The following is a 21,934-nucleotide window of genomic DNA, read 5'->3' on the forward strand; positions in this document are numbered from 1 at the left end:
CCTTTCACTATATGTACTTTAAATATTTAAAATAATGTAATTAGGAAAAAGATTTAAATGTCTGAATGTTATGGTACTGATAATATAAGCCTCCCCAAATTTATTTTGGATTGAAATGGGCTCTAAATAACTAAATTGATAAAATATTTATAAGAGCTAGTTTTTTTTTAAGCTTAAACATAAATATAGGGAAAAACCTCATAATACATTTTTAGGTAACTGAATAAAAAGCCTTGAATTTTGTTATAAGTTATATTCATTATTATGAGTTTCTGATTCAGTGAACAATCTTTTTTTTATTTGAGTATTCTTCTATTTCTGAATTGACATTTGATAGCAGATTGGTTTAAAAATAGTATATTTGCCTATATGAAATGGATGTCATTCACTATTTTCCTACTCTAATATTATTGTAGTATTGCTGATAAGAGCATACTTGAAATTTTAGAAAATATAAATAAAGACATTCTTACAGTTTTTCTTTGGATTACATAATCTTTTATGTTGAGCCTTGAAACTTCTTATAATTGCTTATATTTAATACAATGTATTTTTTTACATTAAGCCACTGAAAGTGATAGCTGAATGATACTAATAAAATATTTCACGTTTTTCTCTGAGATACCTTGAAATGAAATAGGAATAGATTCCTAATTTTAAATATAGTAGAATAGCTCATTAAATTAAAATTGAAATATATAAGGCAATAAACACAAAACAGGCTATCATTTACAGCAATACTTCAGTTATCCAACATCACTGGAAACCAGAAATTTTCTATTGGAAAGTGCCTTTTTCAGGTTATTGAAACATAAACCCTTTACTGTTAGTGTTTTAGAAAAAGTCATCCTTTTTGATGGAAACATAATTCTATTATAAGAATATTTGTATGTTTTCAAATAAAAATACAAATAAAGCATGAGTTGCCTGAGGCTTTTTACTCTTAAGCCTTATGGTCCTTGGCTGTTCTTTGATAGTTGACTTTCTTCCCTCTTTTCTCAGCTGCTAAGAGTTTATTTTGATGCTTCTGTTCTTTTGACTTTATCTCTTTTTTTTTTTTTTTTTGGAGTATACTGTGCTTAGTCTGTGGATGAAGGAGTCTGGACTTTGTGACAGTTATTTTCTTTCCAAATTAGTCACTTTAATACTTTTCAGGCATGGTGGTACGGTTGTCAGAACTCTGTCAGTGAGATAAGTGGGATACAACTGTATTTCTTTAATTCAATGACAAATCCATTCTATTTTAATAACTTAAGCTTCTCAGTATATGTGATGTATACTGTAATAGTATCACTCACAGGAGAATGAAATTTGGTGTCAGGCCGATGTTGGAATCATGACTTTGCCATTATTAGCTCCGTAACCTTGGGCCAGTTATTTATTTCCTTGGATTGTCATGTTCTATCCTTAATTAGATTAAACATAATAACTCCTGTGAAAAGCTTTGAGCAGTACCTGACTTATAGATGACATTCAGTAAACTATACTTACTAATTATAGCTATGATTAATACAATGTTAGTTTAAAAATTAACATTAGTTTGTCTTTTGTAAGTAGTATAATAAATATCTCAGTATAAAATCCAGATAGAAAAATTTTACATAATTAACTTATTTTGCAGAGTAGTAAGGCAAATAAATGATTTTAATACACTGAACCACACCACATCATAATCAATGTTATAAAAACAAGAAAGCATAGTAACTTGTAATGTTCATTGTCAATTTTTTTTTGAGAAAATTGTCCAAGCATTTAAAAATAACTGAAATGTAAAATGTTTTAAAATGTTAAAGAGGCCGGGTGCGGTGGCTCACGCCTGTAATCCTAGCACTTTGGGAGGCCGAGGCGTGTGGATCACGAGGTCAGGAGATCGAGACCATCCTGGCTAACATGGTAAAACCCTGTCTCTACTAAAAATACAAAAAAATTTGCCAGGCGTGGTGGTGGGCACCTGTAATCCCAGCTACTCGGGAGGCTGAGGCAGGAGAATGGCGTGAACCCGGGAGGCGGAGCTTGCAGTGAGCCTAGATCATGCCACTGCACTCTAGCCTGGGCGACAAGAGCAAGACTCTGTCTCCAAAAAAAAAAAAAAAAAAAAAAAAGTTACAGAGGATTTCTGTAGCTAGGCAGGACAATTTTGTTTACGCTAAGTGTTCCATAAAACAATCCTAATATATACTATTAGTGTATATTTTAAACATGTCTTCATTCTTAATGTGTGTGACACAAACTACAGTTTGCCACATTCAAAGACTGTGCTATTGATCTCTTATTAAATGCATCCTCACTATTTTCATTAACTTCCTTCATTGCCTGTACATTTTTTCCTCATTCATTCCATCTGCAAATATGTGTGTATGTTTTTTAATATTGCTAATTTTCAGTCTTTTAATTATACAACTTCTGTGTAAGTTATTGTTCTTGCATTACATTAGCCATTTTGCATGATGCTGTCTGTTAAAGAATTTGTGTACCAGGAGGTTGTTAAACTGGAATGTGTTGTATTTGGATGTTATTGCATGTTATTTTATTCCAGTACTGGAGAGCTAATATTAACTCATGACACTGTGTACTTTGGCTTTTTGAAATAATAAACTGATTTCCTTTCTTTCACAGACACAGTTAAATTTGCTTCTGGATAAACTTCGAAGTACTGTGAGTATGCTTAAAAAGAAAACAGGTTTTTTTTTATTGGTCATCTAAAACTATTATTAGTAATTATGCAAGTAGGCATAGTAACCCTGTACTAATTAAAAATACATTTTAAACTTTATTCCCTTATTTTAAAAAATTAGTTTTTTTTCTGAAGAAAGGTCAAATATGTATGTGAAGTCAGATTATTTTATAAATATATAGAGTTCTTGACTATTTAAAAATTAAGATTATCTTACAGTTTCAAGAAAGTGAAAATAAGTAGTAATAGTGGAGAAGAATTTTTTTTTAGGATTAAAGATTAGTTACGAAATTCAATCTTATTTTATTACTCTTACAGTAACATTCTCCGGACATGGCAATGTTGATGTGGAAAAAATGGACAAAATACTTTTGTGCCCTGCTATAGAGACAAAATTTATTAGAAGCCTGTTTTTTAACTATACATTTTAGTAATTCACCCCGTTTTCTTAAATGAGAAAAACATCATAGGAAGAAATTATATGTGGTTTATATAAATGAAGCATGATTCCAAAGTAAGACTTATTTTTTACACAAAAACTTGAAATTTTGTTTTTGTTTTTGAGACAAGGTCTCATTCTCTCTCGCCCAGGCTGGAGTGCAGTGGTGCAATCACAACTCACTGCAACCTCCGCCTCTCTGGTTAAAGTGGTCCTCCCACCTCAGCCTCCCAACTAGCTGAGGCTACAGGCATGTACCACCACTCCTGGCTAATTTTTCTATTTTTTGTAGATATGAGGTTTCGCCATGTTTCCCAGGCTGGTCTTGAACCCCTGGACTCAAGTGATCTGCCTGACTTGGCCTCCCAAAGTGCTGGCATTTCAGGCGTGAGCCATGGCACCTAGTTAGAACTTGCGTATTCTTTTTCAAATAGTCATTTTGAATAGCCAGACATTTATTGTATCAGTATTATTGTTGCTTAACTTACTGTTAGATTAATTTTTGGAACCATTAAAAATCTTTTTAATATCCTCTTTGGCTGCAAATATCTATCTCTTAAGGCCATGTATATTTAAAAACCAAATCTGATGAAGAGAGTATTTTTATTTCTTAGATAGGGTGCTGCTCTAAAATTATGAGATTACTTTGTGATTTATAGAAAAAAAAGCATTTCTAAAACGTGTTCTAGAAGTGTTTATGGGCCGGGTGCCATGGCTTATGCTTGTAATCCCCAGCACTTTGGGAAGGCTGAGGCAGGTGGATCAGTTGAGGTCAGGAATTTGAGACCAGCCTGGCCAATATGGTGAACCCTCGTCTCTGCTAAAAAATACAAAAATTAGTTGGGCATGGTGGGGCGCACTTGTAATCCTAGCTACTTGGGAGGCTGAGGCAGAAGAATCACTTGAACCCAGGAGGCGGAGGTTGCAGTGAGCCAAGATCACGCCACTGCACTCCAACCTGGATGACAGAACGAGACTCTCTCTCAAAAATAAAAATAAAAATAAAAATAAATGAATAAATAAATAGAAGTGTTTGTAGGGAGCATCATTGTTGAAATAATTATTTGCAAGGTAACTACTTTGAAGAGAAACAGTTATTTGGATGTCTTTTAGCTTCAGTACTCAACAATATGTTTCATTGTATACATAATCAGTATTCTTTCTACCTCATTCAGCATAATCTGATAATTGATTCCAAATGAATGCCTTTAAGCTTTAAAAAATATTGTTTGACAAACAAAGTGTTAAAATGTACAATGGCGCAGCTTAGGGACCTACTGTATGTTTTTGAAATAGAATGATTGAAAATATTGTTTTGTTTTCTTTTACTCTTTGGCCTAAGTCTTAAGGGGCATAATTTTATTTACTCCTTTTGTCATAGGGAAATTTCCTTATCATAGAAATATGGCATACATGAATACATTTAAATATAGAAAAAAATCACATGTACATCAGCCTGCAAAATATATTGTTTAAATATGTTAAACAATTAAATGTGTTAAACTTTACAGTGAAAGACTTTTCTTTTTACAGTTTTTGACATTCAAATCTAAAATGTAGTATTTTTGTAATATTATCAATTAGTAATTCAAAAAGTCATTGTAAGCTTTAAAGCAGAAAAAGTATGCTTGTAAAATTTTGAGTTTTTTTTTTTTTTTTGACGGAGTCTCACTCTGTCACCCAGGCTGGAGTGCAGTGGCGCGATCTCAGCTCACTGCAACCTCCACCTCCTGGGTTCAAGTGGTTCTCCTGCCTCAGCCTCCAAAGTAGCTGGGATTACCGTTGCCCACCACCATGCCTGGCTAATTTTTGTATTTTTAGTAGAGATGGGGTTTCACCATCTTGGCCAAGGTGGTCTTGAATTCCTGACCTCAGGTGATCTGCTCATTTCAGCCTCCCAAAATGCTGGATTACAGGCATGAGCCACTGCTCCCAGCCTTGAGTTCTTTAGTAATTACTTTTACAGGTTCATATGTTAATGTTAATATGCTTTGAAAGTTGCAGGTATTCATAGAAACAGAAAACTAAGGATGATATATGTATTGTAACAAAAAGTACCTTTATTTTCCTAGGGAGCAAGCTTTATTCGTTGCATCAAACCTAACTTAAAGATGACAAGCCACCACTTTGAAGGTGCTCAAATTCTGTCTCAGCTTCAGTGTTCAGGTATTTTCATAATCTCTGTCAGTGTGTGTTAGTAGTCATAGCTCAAATACAATTTAATAAGTTCAGTATTTTCAAATAATTCACCATTATCTTGATTATTTTACAGTGCAATAAAATTTTCATCTTATATTTTCTTTAATTATAAGAAAAGTATAGAGCCACATGTGGTGGTGTACACCTGTAGTCGCAGCTACTTGGGTGGCTGAGGCAAGAGGACTGTTTCAGCCTGAGTTCAAAGTCAGCCTGGGCAACATAGCAAGATCTGTTTTAGAAAAGAAAAGAAAAGAAAAGAAAAGCATAGATGGCAAATTATTTGAGCAATATGGAGATGTTGTTTATTGTGAAATAAACAATTTCACATTAAACATTTATGAAAACCCTCTAACAGCAAAACTGGATCTTCCTTAAGTAGGCAGCTTTCTCAGTCCAGCAGTAGTTCATTTCTCATTCCACACATGATGGTCAGAAGGTAGGTTTTGTTGTCCTTTCTTCCCACTCCACCACTTGTAAAGAAAATGAAAACACGATTCCCTCTGCATCTGTGACACTTCATGCATTTGCTTAAACTATCCCTTCCTACCCCTCACCCTGCCATGTCTGATCTTGCTCAGGCACCAGGCTTGCTCTGTTTGCTTTATGCCTTGCCCATCCTCCCTCCTCACCCACACTACCCCTAATTTTTCCCAAGGTATCAGCCTTCTCCTTGTTTACCTTTTGATCCAACTCAGCTTCCTGACACTTCCTTAAACTTTCTTCTCTGACTCCTTATTTTGCTCTTTTGAGAGGTAGATTTACTATGAAGCTAAGATTACTTAAGCTTCAGGGTCCTTCATTTAAATAAACCCCTTCCAAAGCCCTGCATGTAATTTTCTGCTTCGCTAAAGGCCTCTCCCCAAGTATATAAGCTTCAGCCCCCGCCTCACAAATCTAGATCTACCCTTGACCTCTCTCACAAAACCATAGCTATTGATAAATCTAATTCTGTTCTTTCTTATTGTCTGCACAGGGTTGATAGACAAGACAGGATGGCACCAGTTAAATTCATCGTCACTATCTTTAAAGGGCTCTCAAACCTGTCCTGCCAAGTTTTCCTGGTCAGCATGTTCTGTTTCTCATCAGAGACTGGTCAGACCCATCCTGCTTTCCTCAAATCTCTGCGCCTCTGCTGTCAGATGGGCTTACCTCCTTAACTAAATATCCTAAAGCTTCTCTTGTCTGCTACCAAGCACTTCTGCCTACCACTTAACCTTCCCTCCTGTTAAGAAAGTAGGGGTTGCCTCTCTTCCTGGTTGATGCTTATAGTTCTTTGAAAGCCATCTCTTTCTAGTTTTTCATGGATCTTCAGCATTGTTTATGTTTGTCATACTATTCCCTTTCAGATGGATCTTTCCCATTACCATTTAAACATGCTGAAATCTCATCTCTAAGCCACATTTCTCTTACAGCTACCTCTTCCTCCTTATTTTTCTCCAGTTCCTTTTCTCTCCAAGAATAGGTTATTGTTGCTTTTTCAGTTTCATGCATTCCACTTACTCTTTAACTCCAGGATAATTTAGCTCCCACCTTGATGAGGTCACCAGTGATTGCCTTGTTCTGAAGCAAATGTCCCTTTTGCAGTCCTTATTTTAGTGGATTTCATAGCCACATTTGACTCTGGCCAACCCTTTTAACATATCCTTTTCTTGGTTCCTGACATGGCGTATGCCCCTGCTTTTCTTTTGAATTCTCTGACCATTCCTGATTCCCCTGCAGGCTCATTTTCTTCTACCTGGACATTTGTTATCATTTTTCAGGATTTAAGTTAGGCCTCTTTTTCTTCTCATTCTGTGTCAGTACTGTCCAGAAGACCTTTACATGATGGAGATTTTCCATATCTGTCAGTTTAGTAGCCATGAGACACATTTGACTCCTAAGTACTTGAAATGTGGCTAAGAATGAGTGAGTTACTAAATTTTAAATTTTGTTTAATTAAAAATTTTTTTTTGGTTGGGAGGGGCAGGGTTTATTCCGTTACCCAGGCTGGAGTGCAGTGGCACAATCATGGCTCACTGCAGCCTCAACCTCCCGGGCTCAAGTGATCCTCCTGCTTCAGCCTCTCAAGTAGCTGGAACTAGAGGCATGTGCCACCACGCCCAGCTAATTAAAAAAATTTTTTTTTGTACAGACAGGATCTCACTATGTTGCCCAGGCTGGTCTCCTGGTCTCAAACTCCTGGCCTCAAGTGATCCTCCTCCCTGAGCCTCCCAAAGTGATGGGATTATAGGCATGAGCCGCCATGCCTGGCCTTAATTTTAATTTTTAAAAATTTAAATTTAAGTAGTCTTATGTGGCTAGTGCCGCTGTAGAGCATGTGGCTAGTGACTGCCAAGTTGAACAGCACAGATGTATATTCCCTTAGGTAGGCTCCCCAGTTCTGCTGTTGTAACCTTCTAAATAGTGAGTCCTGATAGTCTCTAATCCAAGCTGTCACCATCTCTTAACTGGATTTTTGCTGTAGCTTCCTAAGTATTCTCCTATCTCTTCAGTGTGTTTTTCACATGCATCCAGAATTATCACTCCACAACTCATCTCTAATCATCACTCCACAACTCATCTCTAATCATCATGTCCTTTTACTGCTTAAAATGCCCTAATGGCTTCAGATGAGTATTAGGGTGAAGAGGTCCCATAGAGCCTGGCCCATGTGTCCGTAGCTTCATTTCTTTACACTCTCTCCCTCCCCTCTCTCCTTCAGCCACCCTGACTTTCATTTTCGTTCCCTAAATGCTGCGTATTTCCTCCCAGCACAGGACCTGTGCACATGCTGCCTCCTCTGTTTGGGATGTTCTTGCTATACTTTATCTTTCACATCTCAGCTCTGTCATCACTTCATATGAAAGCTTTTCTTGATATTCCTGACATGGAGGGGAGCCTGAGTTTGGGGTGCTGAGCTCAAGTGCCTTTATTTCACAGTTGTAGTTACAAATTTTGTACATATTTGTATAATTATTTTATTTTTCCCTCCTTTATTCCATAAGCCCCATGAGGGTGGGAACTGCATCTGTTTTGGCTTACACATACATTCCTATTTCCCTGGCATGTACTAGACTCAGTAAATATTTGTTGAATGGAATGAACAGTATAGAAAATATGAAGATTTATTTGTGACTAATGCTAACAAATACTGGAAAATTAAGTAATTCATGTCTGTTGTATTCTTCCATAAAGTAGAGATGTATTTTTGTAATATTCAAGTCGATTTTTTTTTCCCATTGGAATTCCTCTTTATTTCCTAAGTGAACACCTAGTGTCCTGGCAAGTTGCACCTGTTTAGATTTAGCTGTATATGCTATCAGATTAGTGGAGAGAGTATGGGCTACTGATGAATGCTTTAGCTAGGATTCCTCTTTCAATAAGCAGTATATTTCAACATCTTAAGACATGTTGGCACTTTAACAGATAATACCAATTCATTATACTTTGATTTTTTTAAGTATCAATAATAGATATCATAATAGTAATAATGATAATGATATAGAATTTGTTCCAGTCATGTAGCTAGGTGATGAGAAAATGCAAAAATCCAAAAGTTGTAGAAATAAAAATATTTACGAAGCTTTCTAAAATAAAGATATTTAAGATTTGAATTGTACTTTAACTTTCCATTTTCATTTTAAAGAGAATTAATAAATGTAAGGCACCTTTTACTAAAATTACTATTTTTTTTTTTTGAGACGGAGTTTCGCTCTTGTTGCCTAGGCTGGAGTGCAGTGGTGCACTCTTGGCTCACCGCAACCTCCGCCTCCCAGGTTCAAGCAATTCTCCTGCCTCAGCCTCCCGAGTAGCTGGGATTATAGGCATGCACCACCATGCTGGCTAATTTTGTGTTTTTAGTAGAGACGGGCTTTCTCCATGTTGAGGCTGGTCTCCGAACTCCTGACCTCAGGTGATCCGCCTGCTTCGGCCTCCCAAAGTGCTGGGATTACAGGCATGAGCCACTGCGCCTGGCCTTTTTTTTTTTTTTTGAGACAGAGTCTCGCTCTGTCGCCCAGGCTGAAGTGCAGTGGTACAATCTTGGCTGACTGCAACCTCTGCCTTCTGGGTTCAAGTGATTATCCTGCCTCAGCCTCCCCGGTAGGTGGGATTACAGGCGCCCACCACCACGCCTGGCTAATTCTTGTATTTTTAGAAGAGACTGAATTTCACCATGTTGGCCAGGCTGGTGTCGAACTCCTGAGCTCAAATGATCTGTTCACCTCTGCCTCCTGAAGTGCTGGGATTGCAGGCGTGAGCCACCATGCCCGGCCTAAAATTACTATCTTCTGATTGGCAAACACCAGGGCAAAGTAGGGGAAGGTGAGAGAAGGCAAGTTTTCTTCTTCTGTAACCTTGGGGCTGTGCTGCCTGTCTTGTAGCAAAGAGGGGTGCCAGCTCTGCACCGAGAAGCCACTCATCAAACTCCAAGAGTAAAAGCCAGTTCATGGAAATGTTTAGAAGGCAGAGTATTTGCCTTAGTGGTTAAAAAAAAAATTCAAGCTTCAAAACATCTAAAGAGTAAACTAGCTGCAAGTGCTGAGAAAGCAGTTATAGGCTTGGTAATTTGTTAAGCACCATGAAATTCTTAATGAACTGTGAGCCAGTTTATAGTTTGCAGCTACAGGGTAAGCCAAGAGACTTAGATGCATACATTTCCAAAGGTACTTGTTTATTTGATACAAGTGGGCAAAAACTGTGATGATACTAACCCAACTTTACTTTTCTTTCTCCAAGCAAAGCCTAGAGCTAAATCTAGTTCTGGAGATTTTTTTTCCCCATACGAATGATTTCTTTAATGTGTTTCATTAATTAATATTGAAAATTCACAGTAACAGAAATTAAATAGTTGAGAATAATATAGTAACAAGAAATCTCAGCTCTTAGGGGTGACCACTTAACTCTACATCTTGGATATATTTTTTATGCTGGTTAGATTAAGCTCTGCTTTATTCTTTTAAATTAATATGTCATATCCCATCATATGGTTGTAACATAATCAATTGATATTTTAGTTTTTTTCTATTACCAACAATGACCCAGAGGACATCTGGACATTGTCCACAAGCGTATCTTTGCCCACAAGTGTGAAAAATCATAGAATAGATTTACCGAGCCAAAGGGTTATTTCCAAATTGCCATCCAAAATTGTTACACTGGCTTACTTTTCTACTAAGAATGCATCTGTGTGTTTTCCTACGCTGTCATCAGCTCTGAGTACTAGTTGTTATCTTATACCTTTGCCAGTCAAATGGGTTAAAATTCAATCTGACTGCCTGTAAAGGCCATCTTTCCTGTGAGATTACTTTAAAATAAAAATTCACTGGTTTAAAAAGTCTTAGAGTTTGTTTTAATTTAAATTTTTGGCCTGCAGGAATTTATTTTGGTGTAAGAAGTGAGACAAGGATCTAGTGTTATTTTTGTTTTCCAAATGGCTTGCCGTTTGTCATAATACTGTTTATTGAATAATCTTACTTTCTCCGTTGATTTGAATAGTCCCAGAGACTGAAATCTAGGTCTTGTAAATAAAAGTCCTGGCATCACTTATAGCTCAGCCTTTCCCTGCCTATCTCACACTTTTTCTGACCTGAAAAGCTCACATTGACTCAAGACTCAGATTAACCACTTACCAGAGTTATACTGAAAATAGATATTTGTCCAATGGACTGATCATCCCAGTAGTCTAGTTGCTTTGAGAAGTGAGTGAAAGGCAGTCTTTATAGTGAAACAGTGAGCTCTTCTTTCTTTTCCATTTGCCTTATGCACTGATGATAACTTGGGAATGTATCTACTTTTTGGAGTTTCTTTCAGGAATTTTGTTCTAAAATTCACCTCAGGCCTTTGAAAGTGGTTTAATGCAGGGCTTTGCCTTATATACTGCCTTTGTGACACAGAGTCTTCTAACAGAAAAAAAGATACAAACTAGACTTGATCTTTCCTTAGTTTTGTTTTGTTTTGTTTTGATACAGTGTCTCACTTTGTCACCCAGGCTGGAATACAGTGTCCTGCAAGGCTCACTGCAGCCTCCATCTCCTTTGGCTCAGATGATCCTCCTGTCTCAGCCCCCTGAGTAGCTGAGACTACAGGCATGCACCAGCATGCCTGGCTAATTTTTCTATTTTTTTTTTTTTTTTCGTAGAGATGGGGTTTTGCCATGTTGCCCAGGCTGGTCTTGAACTCCTAGGCTCAAGCAGTTTGCCTGGCGTGGCCTCCCAAAGTACTGGGATTATAGGCATGAGCCACTGCGCCCAGTTGGACTTGATCTGTCTAGAGACCAATAATATGCCTCTAGAAAAGAGTCTTATTGGGTTTAGAGGAAATTTGACTATAGTAGTTTTAGGTCGTGGATAAGTTGGGACATAATGAGCATAAATATTTTGCTGTATAATATTTAATTGCTGATAATTCTCATAAATTGCCTGTTTCTAAACAGTAACTTACAAAAATGATCATTCACAAGTTATTTTGGACTTCCGAACAGTGATTGACAGTGCTTTGTGCTTGTTCGTGAATCTAGGGATGGTGTCTGTTTTGGACTTGATGCAGGGTGGTTACCCATCACGAGCTTCATTTCATGAACTCTACAACATGTACAAAAAGTATATGCCAGATAAACTTGCAAGATTGGATCCAAGACTATTTTGTAAGGTATAAATGCCACCCAAATTGAAATTTCTTAGCTATGAACTTGTCTTTTCTATTAATAATTGACATTTAACTTTTTAACTTTTATTTTTCAGGCTTTGTTTAAAGCTTTGGGCTTAAATGAAAATGACTACAAGTTTGGGTTAACCAAAGTGTTTTTTAGACCTGGCAAGGTAAATATACATTTTTTACTTTAAACTGTAACATCATGAAAACAAATAGTTGGGGTTAGTGAATATCTTAAAGTATTTAATAATTTGTATTATTCTTGAATTATATGGTCACTAACAACATGAATTGCCATTTTCCATACCATTTCCCAGAAAAGAAAAAAAAGTTGAGAGGAAGATAATTATATATAATGTTCATAATTTGTTTAGCTTTACTCATACATGTTTATTCTAAACTCCCCATTTATTTTAGAGCACAGATGTCCAGTCTTTTGGCTTCCCTGAGCCACATTGGAAGAAGAACAGTTGTCCTGGGCCACACATAAAATACACTAACACTAATGATAGCTGATGAGCTAAATAAACAAAACAATTGCAATAAAAATCTCATAATGTTTTAAGAAAGTTTATGAGTTTGTGTTGGGCCTCATTCAAAGCTGTCCTGGGCCACATGTGGCCCATGGACTACAGCTTGGACAATCTTGTTTTAGAGCTTTAATAATTATTTGAGAACTAATAGTCTCATAGAGAAAGCACTTTTTCTTGTTTAAACTCCTGAAAAATTAGAAATATTTATTGAAAGCTTAAGACAAAGATTTAAATATCTTTACTCTCGTTATATTACCTTTAATTTAATTTTGACTATAAGAAGCCATTATATTGGTTGATGGGTTTTTGACATTCTTAATATTATAGTGGGATATTTGGTAAAGGATTGAAATCGTTGTGGAATTTTGTGGTATATAGTGGAAATAATGTATTTTATTAGTTAAGAACCTATTAGCTGTTTTATTTGTGTTGTCTGTCGCTTAGTAGCAAAAATTTCTCATCTCTGTTTAAAATGGAAATGGGGGTTGGGCGCTGTGGCTCACGCCTATAATCCCAGCACTTCGGGAGGCTGAAGGAGTGGGATTGCTTGGTTCCAGGAGTTTGAGACCAGCTTGGGCAACATGGCAAAACCTCATCTCTACAAAAAAATACAAAAATTAGCCGGGTGTGGTGGTGTGTGCCTGTAATCTCAGCTACTTGGGAGGCTGAGGTGGGGAGGATTGCCTGAGCCTGGGAAGTTGAGGCTGCAGCAAACCAAGATTGTGCCACTGCAAAAAAGGTTGGGGGTGGGTAATGGGAGTTAAGAGAGACAGAATAATTTTGGTGGTACCTGGTATTATATAGCTAATATGCACTTATCAAAAGCTCCATAAGGATATCTGAGAATGTGGGTGAGCCAATTCAGAGATACAGTAGTCCTTTTTCATTCTTTTCTTAATAAAGTCTTCTCGCTAGCCATCTGTAATTTAAAAGTCATTTCCCCCCCACTTTTGTTATTGAATATGCTACCTAGCAGTAAGTAACCTCTTTACCTCCAAAAAAGCTCCTGAAGAGAGAAAGGAAGCAAAACGTGGCCAAGTGTGTTTGTGTTTGTTGTATTCTCTGCCAAGGCCTATGTAATTGACATGTGACCATTTTCAGACAGTTAGATTTTGGATTTGAATTCTGTTTACTTCATGTCTTTATGTGTTCAAATGCATTTATATTTTAATACTGATATTAAATTATTTCACTTCCTAGTTTGCAGAATTTGATCAGATCATGAAGTCTGACCCTGACCACTTAGCAGAGTTGGTTAAAAGAGTCAATCACTGGCTCACATGCAGTCGCTGGAAGAAAGTTCAGTGGTGCTCACTGTCAGTCATCAAATGTAGGTGTTTTCCTTTACACCTATGGGATCTTTCATTGTTTTAAGATGGTTTGTGGAGTGTTGTAAAGCTGTCTCAGAGGTGATGCTGAGCAACAGAGACTGAGACTTGTTCACACTGGGTCCCAGGTTCCTATTTGTAGATGTTCTTTCTTTTTTATTTTTTGAGTGTACGATATTTATTTTCTTTATTCAAATGTGTTATAAGAGTGTCAGTTTCATAGTGTCCTAACAAAACAGAATTCACTATCTTGATCTCTCGTCCCTGCAACCCTCACCATCCCCTAATCTCTCAGACTTAAACCAGAACTTTTCTTTCTGCCTGCATGGCATCTACAATACACATACCCCAAAAATTCTAATTGTAATTGACTTTCCTTTCTTATCCCTGAAATATTGTCAGTCACCAGATCCTGTTGATTCCTTCTCCAAATACTGTACATTCCTTTCTTTTTCTTGCCAGTGCCTTAGTGAAGTCCTTTTCCACCTTTTGCATAATACTTCCTTTAGCTCCCAGACTGGTTTTCCTGGTTTCTTAGAGATATCTCTCTAAACTAGAAGCCTTTTATAACTTTCCTTTCATAAAAGGTGAAGTCTAAATTATTTGAATGTCTTTCAAGATCATGTAAAATGGTGTGTCAGTTTTTTGTTTCAGTCTCTTCCCCTACCATCCCCTCTTAAATCCTGTTTTTTGAAAGGAAGTCTGTCATAATCCTGAAAGACACTGCCTTGAACACTATAATCCCAAATGTTGAAATCTTAAAAGATGAAAGTCCCAAAACTAGGATTCTGTAAAAATAATAAGAAAAGATATTTATTTACATTTTTAAAAGGGGATTTGAGAAACGTATAAAAACATGACAGAACTCTTCATAGGCCACTTTTCACAATAAAATAGGCAATAATAACATATATATAGGCAATAAACATGTTTATTGAAACTATAAACACATATACTAACAATAGTTGCATGGGTATAACAGTTAGGAGCAGACAAACCATATTCATAAAGAATAGGGCGAAAGGTGAAATGCGTAAACCCATATTATTGTGGTTGGTAATTGTGCACCCAGCTTTGTTACTGCAGTCATCTGAAGTACTGTGATGATGAACAAGCTGTCTTTTGATGAGATCAGTCAAAAACCATAGTGAGTCACCACTGCATTTGTAGTTGCCCAGAGAACTGAAATCTTGAGAAATTTTATCTTTTACAAGTGCAGATGTATGATAAAGGACATCTGTTCATTGATTAAGTTTCAGTGTTTTTATATACATACACAATGTTTACCCAGAAAGTAAATGTTGTGATAATGCATTTTCATGGAGTTAAATTTGCAAAAAATGAATACGGTAAATTAGAACTCTCCAAAAATTTCTACATAATTAAAAAATGCTAACAATTTAAGATAGTGAAAATAAAAACGAAGAAAAAAAAAAGAAAAAAAACCCCCAAAACTAAAAAGGAAGTTTGACATAAAAAAAAGTGTATCACAGGGACAGATTATAGGCAGTTGCATGGAGATAGTCCGTAAGAGCTGGCTGTCTTTCTCAGTCATTAACTATATTTTGAAGTCTTGTACCACGAATAATAGGTGCTTTTTTTCTTTTAGGACATGGTTCTTCTTGGAGAATATGTTCATATTCATTTTCTTCATGAGATTGCTCTTTTTGGAATTCTTCTGTGATTCCTCTGATTGGGATTTTTAGGATTTTTGATGTTAGGGATTTTAATCCAGGAATTTTGATCTTTTGGGATTTCAACATTTGGTACTATGGCTTTTGGGATTAGGAATTCAAACCCCTTTGACATACTGGGCTAAGCTGCTTTTATGTGTGGTTTGGCCAGGTCATAGCAGCTACATAGCTGGCCCAAAACAAAAGTGAGGGACAGAACATTTTGGGGTTACCTAAGGATCTGTGGCAAACCTTTAATTGTTGGGAGCTGTGTAGGAATCAGTAGCTTGATTACATTTACAGTTGCCCCTTATACTCATCAGAGTACCTGAAATAGTGCTAGGTACATGAAAAGGATCCAGCGAATTTTTCCTTATCAGTAGAAAAGGAAAATTCTTTTGGCCTAATGAAAAAGAATCATGCAAACAAAGATTATTTTTGAGGTATTTTGTTAGACAATTGTGAATATAGATAAAACGAGAACTATTAATATAAAAAGAAAAAAGATAGCAGAATCTTTTCCCCATCATTTTCCAAATAAAATACAGAAACATTTTCCAAATAAAATACAGAAACATCTTTATTACTGTAGTTTAATACGTTCAGCTTTACACATTGCATTATGATAGAAAACACATTATAGTAAACTCATCTGTTACACCATTCATTTGTGGACTGTGTTCTACAGTGGTACCGAAGTCAGTAACCGGGCAGGGATCTTTGCAGAATGTTAATAGGAATCTCTGAAAAAAAAGTTCAAGGTCAGATCATCCTAGGAAATTCTGAGTAACTGAAGTTAAGTAGATTTCTTTGCTGTAGGATTCTCAGAGGCTTCACTCAGTATGTTCATTGTGAACCTCCATACAGAAGTGTAGTGTACAGCTTTTCATAAACTCATTTGACAGGTAAATCCTTTTTTCAGGACATACCTATTCACATTTCATAGAACTAATGTTGCCTAAGACAGTTTGGGAGGTAGCAGTGTAGCATACTAAGGAAATAATGCATTTAAAATGTAAGCCTAACCAGATACATGATATTGTAACTGCCCAGTGGGTTCTCCTTGCCCACTACCCAGACAGAGCTGATTTATCAAGATAGGAATTGCCGTAGAGAGACAGTAATTAACGTATAGTTGGCTGTACGGGAGACTGGAGTTTTATGATTACTCAAATCAGTCTCTCTGAAAACTCGGAGATCTGAATTTTTAAGGATAATTTGGTAGGTAGGGGCTTGGGTTGGAGATGAAATCATAGGGGGTCAAAATTGAGTTTTTCTTGCTTGCTTCTGTTCCTGTGTGGGAGCACAGAACTGGCTGGGCCAGATTACCTATCTAGGTGGCATCAGCTGGTGCATTGGAAGGTCTGCAAAATATCTGGAGCACTGATTTTAGGTGTTGTATACCCGGGAGCAATTTGAGGAGGTTCAGATTCATGCAGCTGGAGGCTGTGTGGCTCCTAAACCGTAATTTCTAATCTTGGAGCTAATTTGTTAGTCCTACAAAGGCTGACTGGTTCCCCAGGCAAGAAGGGGGTTTATTTTGGGAAAGGGTTATTATCATGTTTGTTTCAAAGTTAAACTTTAATAAACTAAGTTCTTTGCCAAGATTAGTTCGGCCTACACCCAGGAATGAACAAGGACAGCTTAGAGGTTAGAAGCAAGTTGGAGTTGGTTAGGTCAGATCTCTTTTACATAATTTCCTTGGTTGTAATTTTTGCAAAGGCAAAATTACATCTTTCAACATCTTTTTATTTTTAAGAAGAATAAGAAATTATAGAAATGTTAAAACTGGCTGGGCATGGTGGCTCACGGCTGTAATCCTAGCACTTTGGGAGGCTGAGGTGGGAGGATCACTTGAGGTCAGGAATTCAAGACCAGCCTGGCCGACATGGCAAAACCCTGGCTCGAATAAAAATACACAAATTAGCCCGGCATGGTGTGTGCCTGTAGTCCCACCTCACCTACTCAGGAGGCTGAGGCATGAGAATCTCTTTTTTTTTTTTTTTGAGATGGAGTCTTGCTGTGTCACCCAGGCCGGAGTGCAGTGGCACGATCTCAGCTCACCACAAGCTCCGCCTCCCGGGTTCACGCCATTCTCCTGCCTCAGCCTCCCATAGCTGGGATTACAGGCGCCCGCCACCATGCCTGGCTAATTTTTTGTATTTTTAGTAGAGACGGGGTTTCACCGTGTTAGCCAGGATGGTCTCAATCTCCCGACCCTACGATCCGCCCGCCTTGGCCTCCCGAAGTGCTGGGATTACAGGCGTGAGCCACCGCGCCCGGCCGAGAATCTCTTGAACCTGGGAGGTGGAGGTTGCAGTGAGCCAAGATCATGCCATTGCACTCCAGCCTGGGTTGAGACTGTCAAAACAAAAACAAACAAACAAAAAAGGTGTTGAAACTTTGTTTTTGATGTCTGATATATATAATAATATGGTCATCAAGATTTCATGTTTCTTGAGAATTACTTTGTGAAAATGAGTTTTTTTAATATATGTCAGATTTAAACTGAATAATTTTCTATCATTTTATTTTACTCTTACACATAGTGAAAAACAAAATAAAATATCGAGCTGAAGCCTGCATTAAAATGCAAAAAACTATTCGAATGTGGCTTTGCAAGAGGAGACACAAACCTCGGTAAGATGAATAGTTCCTAAAAAGAACTCTACAAAACCTAGTTACTGTAATACAAAATGACAATAAAGTCATAATAAAAAGCAGTTTGGATACTCAGGTTTTCTCATGTTCTTTGTAAAATGATGTATTAGTCTTATATTTGTAATATTTATTTGAAATTAGTTAATTCATTTATTACCTTATTACTTGCCTCATTCTATAAAAGGATTTGAAGTGGCATACAAAAATGTGTAAAGACTATAAAACAAGAAGTAGTTGAGAGAAGCTCTTTTATTCTGATTATTTTAGTTATTTGAGTTTCTTGATAATGTCAAGGTGACATTTTTTTAAAAAACATCTCACTAATATGTTTACCATAATTTTCAAGATTATCTGTAGGAATTACATTGTCCCATTATAAATTAGTCTTTATTACTTATTTGAATCTTTCATTTTTAATTTACACTTTTAAAAATTGGAAGTCTGAATATCTCTATTGATCCATCACACCTTTTCAAAGAGACTAGATTAATTTCCTCTGTGATTTGAATTCTCAAAGTTGTAGAAGGCTTTAATCCCATTGACAGGCATCAGTGTCATTCACACTCATATTTGATTTTTTTTAGCCTTCAACAAGAGATCTGAAAAAGAGAATACTAGATAATATTGAAAACAAGTGAAATACCCTGTTTAGCATTTTATAAATGAAAAATCTGCCAAAAGTACTAAAGGATGAAATTAAGCTCTAATGAAGTATTATTTTTACAGCATTGATGGTCTGGTTAAGGTGGGCACACTGAAAAAACGACTTGATAAGTTTAATGAGGTAGTCAGTGTGTTGAAAGATGGAAAACCCGAGATGAATAAACAGATCAAGGATCTGGAAATTTCTATTGATGCTTTGATGGCCAAAATTAAGGTATGTAATTTCAACTCGAATGACTTTGACTTTTTATGTAATTTAATATATTTTGTTATTGGTATTGAAATTGTATAGAAAACGTCCTTAGTTTTTCAAAATTACAAAATGTGTTGAGACTCAATGATGGCAAGTACATGCTCATCATTATTACCTCTACTCTTTATGTTTGAAAAATTTCATAGCAAAAAGTTAAAGAAGACAATTTTTATGCCATTTCTTCTGTTGCTAAGAAAGATATCCCTCACAACTTAATACCTAGGTGATGGGATGATCTGTGCATCAGACCCACCATGGCACACGTTTACCTGTGTAACAAACCTGCACATCCTGCACGTGCATCCCTGAAATTAAAATAAAAGTTGGAGGCCATACATAGTGGCTCATGCCTGTAATCCCAGCACTTTGGGATGCTGAGGTGGACGGATCATGAGGTCAGGAGATCGAGACCATCATGGCCAACATGGTGAAACCCTGTCTCTACTAAAAATACAAAACTAGCTGGGTGTGGTGGCATGCACCTGTAATTCCAGCTGCTTGGGAGGCTGAGGCAGGAGAATCGCTTGAACCTGGGAGGCGGAGATCGCAGTGAGCCAAGATTGTGCCACTGCACTCCAGCCTGGTGACAGAGTGAGACTCCGTCTCAAAAAAAAAAAAAAAAAAAAAAATGAAAAAAGAAAACTAAAGTTGGAGCAAAAAGAAAATGGCCCGGCACGGTGGGTCACGCCTGTAATCCCAGCACTGTGGGAGGCCGAGGCGGGCGGATCACAAGGTCAGGAGATTGAGACCATCCTGGCTAACATGGTGAAACCTTGTCTCTACTAAAAATACAAAAAAAAAAAAAAATTAGCCGGGCGTGATAGGGGGCACCTGTAGCCCCAGCTACTTGGGAGGCTGAGGCAGGAGAATGGAGTGAACCCGGGAGGCAGAGCTTGCAGTGAGCCGAGATCGCGCCACTGCACTCCAGCCTGGGCGACAGAGCAAGACTCCGTCTCAAAAAAAAAAAAATAAATAAAAATAAAAGTGGTGGGGCATGGTGGCTCCTGCCTGTAATCCCAGCACTTTGGGAGGCCGAGGTGGGCGGATTACTTGAGGTCAGGAGGTTGAGACCAGCCCAGCCAACATAGTGAATCGCCGTCTCTACTGAAAATACCAAAGTTAGCCGGGTGTGATCGCACGCGCCTGTAGTTCCAGCTACTTGAGGCAGGAGAATTGCTTGAACCCAGGAGGCAGAGGTTGCAGTGAGCCAAGATTGTGCCACTGCACTCCTGCCTCAGCGACAGAGTGAGACTACGTCTAAAAATAAATAAATAAATGATAAAAGTAATATAATACTATAAAAAATTTGGAGGCCAGATGTGATGGCTCACACCTGTAATCCCAGCACTTTGGGAGGCCCAGGCGCAGGGATCACCTGAGCTCAGGAGTTAGAGACCAACCTGATCAACATGGCCAAAACCTGTCTCCACCAAAAATACAAAAAATTATTTGGGCATGGTGGTATGAGTCTGAGGTCCCAAGGAAGCTGAGGTTAGAGGATTGCTTGAGCCTAGGAGATGGAGGTTGCAGTGAGCAGAGATTGCACCACTGCACTCCAACCTGGGTGACAGTGAGACCCCTGGCTAAAAAAAAAAAAAAATTGGAGAAACCACCAAAAACCTCTTAATACCTTCACATTAACAAATTCAGTTAGTTACTGTTATTTTTACAGTATAATTTTACTTGTTTTTACTTTACCTTACATTCTCTTTTATGCATACATTTTTACAGTTATCATAATATACATTTCAATTTCTATCTCTACCATTGTTATATACTTGTCCATGTTGATACATTATCTTCATAGATACGATAATGTAATTTACTTAATTTTGTGAAAATAGCAATTTCCTCTCCAATTTTGTAGGAAAAAAATGGGATCCCTTATTTTGTTTTGATTTTTATTTATTTGATTACTAGTGGAATTGAAGACTTTTCTATATGCTTGTTAATTATATTTCATATTTCATTAATTACATTTCATATCTTCTTCTGATTATATTTTAGAGTTTTAATGCTTTTTCTCAGTTTCATAGGTCAGTGCAAGTATGTGGGATATAATGAATATCTTAAAGTGAGCGTTTTATATTTTCTGCAGATATTTTATGTAAACAATTGCAATCTTGGAGGTAGAAAGGAAAAAAGATCTGGAGGAAAATGAAAATGCTATAAATAGACTCAGCTGATTTTATAAATCTGTCAAGGGCCATCTTTGTTTATGTGGTATCATTATAAATTAAAATTAACCCACCCACATTTTTTGAAGGCTAATTTTAGAAATCCAATAATTTTGGATACATTTCGTAATTTTTAAAATATTCTCTAGGTACTATTTGAACATTATTCTAAAATAGTAGTAAACTCTTGCTAAATTAGCTGATCATTACTTAAGAAATAATTCTTTTTAAGATAAGAGGCTTGCTCTGTTGCCCAGTCTGGAGTGCAGTGGCATGATCTCGGTTCACTGTAACCTCCGCCTCCCAGGTTCAAGCAATTCTCCTGCCTCAGCGTCACGAGTAGCTGGAACTACAAGTGTGTACCACCATGCCCAGCTAATTTTTGTGTTTTATTTTTATGAGAGACAGGGTTTCACTATGTTGGCCAGGCTGGTCTTGAACTCCTGACCTCAGGTGATCTGTCCACCTTGGCCTCCCAAAGGGCTGGGATTATAGGCGTGAGCCACTGCACCCAGCCTAGAAATAATTTTTAACTGCAGTATATTACCTTATCCACAGATTACCTGTCTAATTGATGTCTAATACTTGTGTGCAGAGATAACATAAAACATTTTTTGAATAGTATTTAATGTACAAACAGTATAGTAAAGAAAACGGACGTATTGCTTACCATCTTACCTAGTTTTTGCTGTATTTGCATATTG

General features: G+C 37.1%; 1 protein-coding gene across 10 annotated transcripts in view; it reads left to right on the plus strand.

The window, feature by feature from the left end:
- Positions 1–21,934, plus strand: part of MYO6 (myosin VI) — a 166,246-nt gene that overhangs the window by 117,632 nt on the left and 26,680 nt on the right. For all 10 annotated transcript variants that reach the window (XM_031012144.3, XM_031012145.3, XM_019029274.4 and 7 more), the window contains 7 exons: positions 2,617–2,655; positions 5,186–5,279; positions 11,809–11,939; positions 12,032–12,109; positions 13,676–13,805; positions 18,026–18,116; positions 18,864–19,014. In XM_031012144.3, the coding sequence (XP_030868004.1) occupies positions 2,617–2,655; positions 5,186–5,279; positions 11,809–11,939; positions 12,032–12,109; positions 13,676–13,805; positions 18,026–18,116; positions 18,864–19,014 (714 nt within the window). The remainder of the gene's footprint in view (positions 1–2,616; positions 2,656–5,185; positions 5,280–11,808; positions 11,940–12,031; positions 12,110–13,675; positions 13,806–18,025; positions 18,117–18,863; positions 19,015–21,934) is intronic.

This window comes from Gorilla gorilla, chromosome 5 (assembly GCF_029281585.2).
Source record: "Gorilla gorilla gorilla isolate KB3781 chromosome 5, NHGRI_mGorGor1-v2.1_pri, whole genome shotgun sequence".
NCBI classification, from domain to species: Eukaryota; Metazoa; Chordata; class Mammalia; order Primates; family Hominidae; genus Gorilla; species Gorilla gorilla.